A 12153-nucleotide genomic window follows, 5' to 3' on the forward strand; every position below is an offset into this window, starting at 1 on the left:
TTGTTACATACATTTGAACATTTCCCGTCTGTTTTCATTAAGTTGGCCCATGCCGCCCCTCCCCCGGGTTCCACCCCCGCAGGTGGCTGGCAGAAGGTCCCTCTCCGCCCGGAGCCCGCGGGCATCACCGCTGCGTCCGTGCCGGTGGCGGCTGGTGGACGAAATTAAATTACTGCTCGCGGTTTGTAAACAACACAAAGCCAATGATACGCTTAATTACGCTTTTGACACTTCAACGAGACGCGTGTAGAAACGCGATCGGAACGAAAGACACAAAAGATGGATTACAAGAAACACAATAATGCTTGAAGCAGATGCGTTTAAATTAAACATGTTTCATTGTAGTGTTTTCATTGCTATCTATCTATCTATCTATCTATCTATCTATCTATCTATCTATCTATCTATCTATCTATCTATCTATCTATCTATCTATCTATCTATCTATCTATCTATCTATCTGGTAAGGTTCTGTTTATCCAGTGCTTTCAGAGAAAACCATGTTTAATGAGTGTCTTTATCAATAAGTAAACTAATTAAAGCCCTAGTTAAACTTTGGTTTTATGTCAAATGCACATATAAAACAGCACACGTGAATGGTGTCAGTCACAATTAAATGGGAATTGTTCCCAACATTTTCTGAAAAAAAAAAACTAAATAAATAGGGGTTTTACCTCAATTCTAATCTGTAATCTATGAAGACCTAAAACTTGATTTAAACTATTAATAGAATTCAAATATGCTGAACATAATTCATGCCTTAGCAAACAAGTCATTCCAGAGAACGATCGAATATTAGGTTAATTAATTGAATTATACACAAACAAAAAAAATACACAAATATATTTAAGTTAGTCATATTTTCGTTTGTTTACTACGACCTGTGCAGATAAATAAATGAACTGCCAGAAATGTCCTGAAGTGGTGTAAGACAGAGAATAATGACAAACATCCGTTTACTTTATTTTATTTATTTAAAAACACTTTTACTGGCATAAATCTTGCCTAAATTAGTTCCATCGAATAGATCGAAAATCTTGAGTTATAATATTCTCACACAACTTACATAAAAATGCAAATGTCTTATAATATATATAATGTTGAGTAAAATAAGTAAAATAAGTCCTATATAATTTAAAATATATAACAAATGTAGGCTATGCATACAAAAAAAACTATAGTAGACTATATCATTGGGTTTTATTATATTTTCCTCTTATCATTCATTCATTTGGTGGTAATAATAATAATAATAATAATAATAACAACTAAAACAGGATAAAACGCTCGAATTAAACAATACATCAAAAAAATAAAAATATAAAAATAAACAAAATGATTTTTCTTCTTTTGACATCCCTGTTCCTCCCCAACGCCCTCTGCGCGCAAAATTCATATCGACAAAGTGAATAAAACAATTCATTATTCCAACACTTTATCTGTTCCAGGTCACACAAGACCTTGCGATGTTATCCTGTCTCCCCTGCCCTCACACCTCTCATTTAGCCCACATTACCAGATGACGTATCGGAGATCCCGGTGCGCTCTTGAGCGCTTTTCCCTTTTGGCGGTCCGTCCAGTTGAAGCCGTCTGATCGGGCAAGGAGGCGCCAGGTTCTCCCGGGGGAGAGAGAGAAAGTCAAGGACTGCAGCTCGAGATGCAGAATAACGTAATTCAATCTGCTCTGAATTCAACCTAATTACAGCAGAAAGCACAACAGTCATGGGAGGGATGGAGAATGGTGCAATGGATGCGAATCCTCTCTTTGACAGGCTCATCGGTGCGCGCGCGCGCACACACACACACACACACACACACACACACATGCATTTGAGGGGCACGAGGCCAAGATGCACACGAGGAAATGCTGAAGGTAAAGGATGTACTGACACTAAGAGGCGCTGAGATCAGCCAGAGCTGTTCCGCCATTTCTCTGCTCAAACACACCAGGCTCAGTCTCATCTCAAGCTGCTAACATAATCAGATTAAACACAATTCAATAAATGCACACAGGCTAATAATACTACTAATAATAATTAGAAGTAGTAATAATAATAACTGTCAATATTATATGTGGTTTGTTCCGACACAGCTGTATTTAATAAAAAAACAATAACTAACAGTAGCAGTTAAAATGTAAAAGATCGCCTTGCATTTAAAGTGAAAAACAGATGCATTGCAGTCAATCCTCATAATCTATAGATGGATGCAGCTGTGATGGGTGGGATTTTCCTTTCAAACCCACGTGCCGGGTTCATATTGAACACTGTCGGCAGGTGTTCTGGCAATACATTGTAATGGCTGTTTGTTATATTGCCTTGGTTTGATTTCTCTTCGAAATGCTAAAACAAAAACGCGAATTTGCCAATTATCGACAGCTCATATAAATAACCGGGAATAGGAGGCTCGGGGTAGCCATTTCGCTACTGACTCATCTCATTCTTTATGTAGCGTTGCAATCGCCATTTGTCATGAGCTGTGTGGCTTGGTATCGCCTTCCAATCCCCGTGGCACCATATTGAGCAAACACTATCGCAGTTGTTTGCAAATCTCCAAAAGCGCACTGAAACAGGTTACACCCGGGAGGGCGGCGGGTCACCGAATCTGTTGAAAGGCGCACCGTGACAAATTCTTTTTGTCTTCGCTTTGTCTTTATACTTTATTATCAGCACCGCCTGGAGATTCCGATTTATCAATGACCCCTATATACACTCAACAGCCTTGCCAAGACGTCGCCTACGGGTAACCAGCTATAAGGGCTTTTATATGAGACATTACTGGTCGGAAGGCCGTTTTTAGAAGGGCCAAATCAGGTCGAAATACAAGGTTAGACGGTGTTTAAAGTATGCATTCGTTAAGCGTTTTCAAACTAAAAGTGCGCAAAATAAGCTCGCGAACAGAAATCGGTACGCGGAGGTAACCATGGCAACAGCTGCTCGTTAGTTTTCGGTAGCTATCAGATGCTACACTGACAGAACATAAGTAGCCTACTATAAGTGGCACCAGTTATTACTTGCACATCAGGAGATACAAGAAAATTGGTAAACTGTGCCATTGAGCAAAAATGGCTGAAAATTGGCTGAGCCCCTAAAAAAAAAAGAGAAAGTTTGGTAGGTATTTGCTTTTAAATTATGCAAATCTGAAATTAGCGTCTTGATTCCACATCGCAATGTTTTAACAGGACATTAATTGGATGGATTTTAGAATAAACACTCCTTTGCACCTAATGAAATGAAACAAGAGTTGGGTAGGCGCGGTTTGTCAGGTTCAATCATTTGAGTGCTTCTTAGTGTTCGAAATAATTACAACTTAAACCAATTAGTAACCATTAGATAATATTTTGCCTCCGCGCGAAAATGTAATTGTGTTTAACATTCACTGCTGACGAAAACAACTCGAGAACGCGGGGTACCGTTCGCGTCTGCAATTTAATTCGACTCAATAACAGCGAGAGAGAGAGAAACACAATTAAAATATTTTCAGCACAGTTCATTTAGTCCGATAATAACTGTGGTTGAAATAAAGCAATCTTAGGGAAAATATCAATGTGCAAGAAATTAGATCTACAATTGCGCGCGAGTATATGAAGCACGGAAAGGCATTAGGGCGAAATCGTGGATGGAAATGAAAGCCAGGAACTAATAGTTAATCCTGACTGTTAATTATGATTGAGCTCGTCGTTTATTCCTGAACTGCTTCGTGATGACTCAGTCGTGTCTGATGCAGATTATGACCTCGGATGGGCCTTTAAAACCGTTCCACGCCATCATCATCATCATCATCACTCTGCCACATTTCTCCAAACAAACGATTATAATGGCGAACTTGGACTCGCGTTTTGATAGAGCCAACTGTGCACAACACGACCTCGTGCAGTTCAAAGATGCTTTTGTTTGACATCATTGAGAACCAACAACATGTTTTCCTGCTATTGAGACACACGCACACACACACACACACACACACATACACACACACACACACACGATCGCTTATTATTGATACAGCTTTGTATTCAGAAAATTGATTTTTATGCTTCCCTCTAGCCACTTTGTGCTGCGGAGAAATATTTTTATTCGTGCGAAAGCTGAAATAAGTACGTAATAAAACGATGATATATTAAATTCGTTTTCCTTGCTTTCAGGTTTTATTATGCGCCATTTTTCATTTTTATTGAATTGAAAGCGGAGAATCTTCCACTGTGGCTCCAGGCGAAAAAAGGTTAAATTATTTGCGCCAATCACACTGGCTTGTGCATCACTAAAGGCAACCGATGCTTCTCTGGCTCCAGCCTTTATTTTACGCACCCAAAGGCTATGGTGCACTTCAATGAAATCCACTTTCATTTGATTAAGCAAACGCATTGCCGTGTGTAAAGCTGCATGTTTCTGTACCCTTGACAAAACCTGAAGAGCTTTTTTCCCCCAGAATTCAACTAAACATTCTGGCCTTTATTTGATGGGATAATTAACAGCATCGACCCTGTGGTTTATTTTGATGTGTTATCCTTCACAACATTTAAAATGAAGCCTGCTTTTTATTAGGCAACTGTTATTATTCTAATATAATGTCAACAGAATCACTGGAAAAAATCGGTGTATTTTTTCTTCAGAATGGCAAACAAGATAAAAATGAGAAGTATTTTTTTTTAAAAAATATATCGTTTTTGTAATCATTCATGTCGTTTTCACACATTTTTGAAACCTCCTTATACCACACTCTAAAAAAATGCTGGCTTATTTGAACCCAAATTTGGTTCAAATATTGGGTTACATTTTTGCATTACAATTTTAACCCAAAGGTTGGGTTTGTCCATATTTGTCCATATTTTGTTAAAGCAACCAAGCAGTTTTTAAAAATGCATATTCTATATAAATGTGGATGTAATGACTCTAAAACATGAGCTAAAATTAATCAAGTACAAAAAAAGTAGCAAATAAAACACAAAATAAATTGCACCTTAAAAACGTCTAAAATGATTAATAAAAAAATAACAAAACTTCAACAAATATAATGATTGCCAATACGTTTAACTCAATTTGAGCACAATTGGACTTATCATTAAAAAAAAGGCCAAAATATGACCTTGGTGGCATACAGTCATGAGTGCCCAAAGTTATCTTTCTGTTATGTTTTTCTTGTCACATGACAACAAAATGGCTTCCTGCAAGTTGGTAGGGTCACACTTTATTTTACAGTGTCCTTGTTACATTTATACATATTAATAACAGTAAACTATGCATAATTACATGCAACCCTCAACCAAACCCTAATCCATATATTATGTTGTTAATTATTATTATTAGGCTACTCTTAAATATATAATTGCGCTGTAAAATGGCACCTTAAAATCAAGAGTAACCGTTGGTTACACCACACTGACTTGAATTTTGAATTACCCCCTCCCACACCCCAAAATATTGATAATATTTAAAAACAAAATCACTTCAGTGATTATTTTCAGGGGGAAAAAAACACAATATAAGATTATGCCAAACTACTAAAAAGTCAACGCTTTTTAATATTCACAGCTCTATTTTCTAGAAACATCAAACATTTTATTTTTAAACGCGATCTGTAAAACAACAACCCTAGTTTAAAAAAAAAAACAGAAGCGGGTTCTTTAAGAGAGGGGTGCGGGCGCGAGTCATTGTCTCTACAGAAGTGCGCAAGAGCCAATGGAGAGGCGCGTGACAGAGTTTGGGCAGAAGGGGTTTGTCTCACCTGCTCGAAATCACTTCAAGAGGAGCGCGAACAGGACATTTTCAGCTCACGACAATTAATACGCACGTATCGGACAGTTAACACTTCACTTTAGATAACAGTGATGAGCTCAAGTCTGGCCCGCGCGCCTTTCTGAGGTACGGCACCACTCCAGATACGCGTCACTTTTGTTTGCTACAACTTGGCAACTCATCACTCCGGGATTTAACCGTGAGCGCGGAGCCCTTTCGACTGGCGAGTTGCTTTTTTTAAGGCTTCATCATCATCATCATGGAACTGAAAAAGAGCCAGACGCAATGCAAGAAAGTGTTGGATAACGTTGATTTAATCGTGAAGGAGTCCATGTGATTTCTGTTCTTCGCTGTTTTTGTGCATCAAATGGCAGCGATATAAATTGCACGAGCTCTGAGCACTTCAAGGAAGAATATTTGTTTTGATTTTTTTGTTTAAAAAAAAATCTAAATCAAATTGTATATCTCTGGGAATAAACCGTATTGCGTTGAAGTTTTAGGAATTAAACATCTCAATCTTCCAGAGAAGCGCGACGATGGAGCACACGGGGATCGAAGAGGTGAACCAGACCCACCAGCAGCACGAACCCATCAGCTTTGGAATAGATCAGATTCTCAACGGTTCCGATCAGCCGAGTAGTTGCATGCTCCCGAGCCGAACCGGCGACCCGGACTACGCGCTCGCGCCGAACGTCTATGCCAACGGCTACAACAGCGTGTACAATCCGGCCTGCTCGATGGCGCCCGGGCTGCCAGGTTCCTACAACGTAAACATGAACATGAATGTGAGCATGAATATGAACGTTAACGTGAACTCAGGGAATGCGGGCGGTGTCATCCGCGTCCCGGCCCACAGACCCATGCCACCCGCACATCACCCGCCGACAACCTCCCATCCGCCGGGCATCGCGGCGGGGATACCCACCATGCACACGGTACCCAGCATGGGCAGTCCCGCCAGCTTCACGTTCCCCTGGATGGAGAGCAGCAGAAGGTTTGCGAAAGATCGGCTGACCGGTAAGACTTGATTATATTTACAGCATTGGCCAAATTAATATGCTATGTTAGAAAGCTGGCTATTAATTATGACCAACATCAAGACGGAAGACGGACAATTCGTTTGTTGCTGACTTTACAATGCTACAATGAGAAAATGGTTTCATTAGCTCATCAGAAGTACTGAATGAACGTCTTTTACACCAAGAGAAACAACTCTAATTGGTGATTAAACGTAAATGGCTGCAGTTATTTCCCAGAAAACCCCCCAGAAATTAATAATAATATAAAAATATGAATAGTAATAATAAAAAAGGAAACACACAGGCTTAAAAAACGCTTGGGAATATTTTAATATCAGGGCCTACACTGCTCCTTTTAGAGACAATCTCAAGATTACAAGAATAAAACATATTCATACTGTAAGCAATAAATGAAAAAATATCATAACAGAAATTCAAAGCTAAAAGCAGGCCCACATTTCCACTGAAATATTTTCTTTGACTCTAAAAAACGATCTTTTAACATTAAAATGCAACATTCACGTTTCAATACAATACAATATATTTGCATATAGAATAAATATAATATTTCAGCCTAACAGAATTGAAGTTTTTCAGCCGAATTGATTTTAATTTAAAATAAACGCCTTCTAACTTTAGCCTAGATGATTATTTGTATTAGGTGTTATTTCGGTTTACCCGTTTCCTTTTCCTCTTCTTGCTAAAAACACTTGATATCTCGCATCTCTGCACTGCGCTTGAATGAATATGGGGAATCCTGTAAACACTTTAGCTTTACCCCGCGACACATCTGAACATTGAGGAGGAACACCAGACAATCTTTTAAACCAGCACGCGCACAATAATTCAGTTGTCTTTGAGACGGCACATGCTGTTGCGCCGGCATCATCTCGGCCTGCAGATATTATATCCGCGTGTGTTGCTCATAAAAACACAATGGCTTTCAAAATCACAATTTCTCGCGGAATGGTTTTATGACACAGAGTCACGTCTATATTCCTGAGCTACTGTCTCTCTGGGCCTTTAGGACAAATGAATCATGATACAGTGGTTCGGGGAGCTAAATGTTGCCAGTATGTCACAGCCAGTAGTAATGCGTAATGGCATGTTGACAAATCGTTTTAATCTGCGCAAACATAATACCAATAGAGATCCAACAGAGGACGATTTTGGATAACATTTCCAAGTGGGACGGGGGGGACAAAAGCATGCGTTTCTGAAGAATAGCCTAGCGTATGATTACAGAAAAGGAAACGGTGATATTTGATTATTATTAGATTGTTTGCATTGAGATTTCTTTAGGCCTAGAAAAAAAATCATCTTTTTATTTACGTAATTATCTTTTAAATGCATGTTTGAATGAAGTGAATTCCACATAATAAATAATAAGGAAATGTAGCATCACGTCTCGTCTCTGTCTCCGTTTTCCACTCGGTCAGTTCGCAAATGACGTCACTCAGAGAGAGATGAAAATGAAGAAGAATATGGATTTCGGCGCATTAAATATTCACAATTCCGCTCTATTCGCATTAATTATTCAAATGAGAGAATGATATGTCAACTGCAAATGCTCTTTTGTAAATATGCTTATCAATTTTACTCATAGTCACTTTGGGCCACTCGTTTATTATATTTTATTTCTTCCGTGCCTTTGAATTGCGCTGGATACAAAGAAACGCAAGGCCTATTTCAGTTTTTTTTACGTATCAGAAATTAAACGTACAGTATATAACACGCTAAATAATGTAAAACGACATAGATATATACAAGCATATCAACACACAAACAATACCGTTTGATGAAAATATGAATAAAATATCATGGTTTAAAATATACAGAATAATAAATTGCTTCAATGCTGTCTCTTCATTTAAGATATTTAGATTATAATAGCATTATAAGGTAGGCTATATAACGGTAGTTTAAACATTGCAATTCATTAACAGTTACAAACGCACACAGGCCTTGTTGTAAAGTCACGAAGCCTGTCTGAAATAGGTTTCTCTTTTTCCCCAGTTATTTTCTCCGTCAGCTTGAATTGCATGTCTGCATTTCACCACAAGTGTCACGGCGCGTATAGGCGCACGGGCAGGCCTGAGACTCGATATGCACTGCAGGCCGGACATATCATGCCGGATTGGGAGGCGATGAAAGGCTATACCACATGTTCTTTTGTTAATTGACTCCTTGGCAGTTTGCAAGTTTATAAAAATCCAGAAATGCATAAACAGATCAGTCGATAAACACAGGTGCTCTGGCGATGGTGACGGCGCGCGGCCTTTACGCGCGGCTTTTCTGTCCCTGTTAACAGCGTCGGCGACAACTGCGACGTGCGAGGAGCTACACAAGCGAACTAACTGCTAATAATGGAGCATTTTCCAACGCACACAATGCCAGAATCTGCACTGAAGACACAAGAAACACGCGCGTGTCCTGTGATTCCGACTTGTGTTTAGCGCCTGTATTTGCACTGATTCACATAACAGTATATTCATCAGTAGGTGCATTTATTTGTGTTCCCGCTGGTGGTGGGGGCTATTGGGTCCAGCTGCATCACAACACGGGGCAGGTGACGGTCGTAATCTGATAGCACTGGCCTTGGAGAAATTGGAAAATGAAATTGCATGTGGATGCCCCTCAATCTGAAATGACAATAATGATCTTTCCCACCCATAAATACAAATGATTATGAAACTGAGACGAGGCCGTGTAGCCATGGTGACAGTGTCTGAAGGGGACGACTAGGCTCTTGAGCGGACGGTTTATGGCTTTTCCTGACAATTATTTTATTTTATTCGATATTTCAATTCCCAGCATGAGGGGAAATTTAAAGGCACATTCTGTTTTGCCTTACTGCGCGTAAATAGCGACAAATGCCCATGTTATATTTCAATATCGCGCTTTGAATCCATTACATGTATATTTATTAGATTTCTACAAAGGTAATATTCGCAATGGGAAAGGCAGGCGCTGTCGCATGAAGGTGATATCACGTATAACTGATTTTATTACTGGCCGCATATTCTCCAAGGCAAGCTTTGATTTTTTGATGTGCTCACCATAAATTTTATTACACAGACTTATCATTTAGAATTCCCTCTGCTGTCGGGAGTGAATACGGGGATTGTTTTTGTTTCCATTTGACCCACATATGTATCTGCGGAGGAGTGTTTCTGGGAATTTTATTTTTTATTAGTTTTGTTCTGCATTCTGCACACACTCTAAAAAAAAAAAAAGGTTCTATATGGCACCAAAAATGGTTCTTGGCTCGTAATCATAGGGGAACCTTTTTAGTGCTATAGCACCTTAGTCAAAGAACCAGTGAAGAACCTCTGAAGAACTGCTGAAGAACCAAATAGCACTAAAAAAGGTTCCCCTATGATTACGAGCCAAGAACCATTTTTGGTGCCATATAGAACCTTTTTTTTTTTAGAGTGCACCTGACATATAAGAAAAAGTAAAAGCGGTGATATCAAAATAGAATCAAACATCGCATAACACAATATGATTAATTTGGTCGTTTTGATGTCGAACGCGCTGGGATCAGACCGAGCATTACCCGCGTGCTAAATTGATGATGACGCGTGCCGCCTGTCACTCAAGATCAGCGCTTTAATTAAAAGCAATCAAATCCAATTACGCACAGGAATGAAGAGTCCACGCGCTTAATCCAATCAGAAGTCTTTTTACTGGCTTGTCTAATAAACTATAGGCATTAGGAATGTTCTGATAAAATATCGAAATAAATCAAATTATAATATTTTTTTTAATCAGTTGCCCCAATAAATCATGCTGCATCTCCTATAAGGTGCACGAAAACAGATTCAATGTCAGCCTGACCTCGTGTCAGACCTTGAGGAATCCCAGCGTGACTAGTGTGAGCTGTTGAGAAGTTCTTCTGAGAGCCACCGACAGCCCAGCAGCGAATCTTCAATTACACGAGAACGTGCATGAATGTAGTTGAGGGAGACATTTACAGACCGATCGCCAACTTGCCAAACAGAAAAGTCTCAATCTGTCTGCCTTCACACACGGCCAGCCAACCGATGCAAGACCCAAGTCCAGCCACGAGGATCAGAACACCTTGGTCAAAGGTCACTCGCTTGGTTTACTCAAAAACAGGTTTTTACACACCAATTTGTCATAGTCCAGTTCCTCATTTTATGATGGCCACACTATTTAAGTTATTCTGAACCATATATCATTTAAAAGAATGGGGCATATACTATTTAATCTCTCCCTTTCATGTTATTTTTTCACATACACTACACAGATACTGTCATTGTAAACATGTTACATGTTAATTTGGGCAATATTCATTATATGTTATTATATTAACAATAATATATGAACATAAGCATTTAGGGGTGTAACCTCCATGTACAGACATGTGAAGGACACAATTCATATTAATATTGGCTTTTTCAAAGGTTGATTTTTTTTTTTGGATTCTTTGTTAATTAGGCATTTTAAGTTTTCAACTATTTACAACAAAGCCCAATATCCACCCACAATCATATTATATTAACACTAATATATGAACATATGCATAGGGGTGTAACCTCCATGTCAGACATGTGAGGGACACAATTCATATTAATATTGGCTTTTTTTTTAATTCTTTGTTTATTAGACATTTTTCATTTTCAACAATTTACAACAAAGCCCAATATCTGCCCACAAATAAGTAAATAAGTGACAAAAACCAACCAAACAAAAAAACAAAACAAAACAAAAGACCAAAACAATAAATATAAAGGATATCCACTATTTACAACAAAGCCCAATATCCGCCCACAATATTAAGATATAGAAAAAAGACTCAAAGTTAAAATGTATAAATACATTTTTAGAAAAATAAGTGACAAAAACCAACCAAACAAAAAAACAAAAACAAAACAAAACAAAAGACCAAAACAATAAATATAAAGGATATCCACTATTACAACAAAGCCCAATATCCGCCCACAATCATAAGATATAGAAAAAAGACTCAAAGTTAAAATATATAAATACAATTTTAGAAAAATAAGCAAATAAGTGACAAAAAACAACCAAAAAAAAAAAAAAGACCAAAACAATAAATATAAAGGATATCCACTACATCTCAAGATTTTAACATTTTTGAAAGAATCTTAATAAGGTCCAACCAAAATTCAATTGTCCTTCTGGTGGCACTGTACTTTAGCTGGTACAGTCCAGCAAATAGGACATCCAAGTAGACATAGCTGGGGTAGATGGTTCCAACCACAGTTTCAGGATAACTTTAGCAGCAGTAAGGGCAGCAAAAGGTTGATTCATATATGATATTTATTCCTGATTATGTGGTTACATCCTTGTTTGTATTCACCAATTCGCGAGCACAGTTTGCCACACACACTGCATATGTGCTCATTCGT

General features: G+C 38.4%; 1 protein-coding gene across 1 annotated transcript in view; it reads left to right on the top strand.

Moving 5' to 3' along the window:
• Nucleotides 1-6026: 6026 nt before the first annotated feature.
• Nucleotides 6027-12153, top strand: part of tlx2 (T cell leukemia homeobox 2) — a gene marked incomplete at its 3' end in the record, with an annotated part of 10365 nt that continues 4238 nt past the window's right edge. The window contains exon 1 of the mRNA XM_079839279.1: nt 6027-6752. Coding sequence (XP_079695405.1) covers nt 6272-6752 — 481 coding nt within the window. The 5' untranslated portion in view covers nt 6027-6271. The remainder of the gene's footprint in view (nt 6753-12153) is intronic.

The sequence above is a fragment of the Gobio gobio genome, assembly GCF_949357685.1.
Source record: "Gobio gobio genome assembly, chromosome: 16".
In the NCBI taxonomy this organism is placed as follows: domain Eukaryota; kingdom Metazoa; phylum Chordata; class Actinopteri; order Cypriniformes; family Gobionidae; genus Gobio; species Gobio gobio.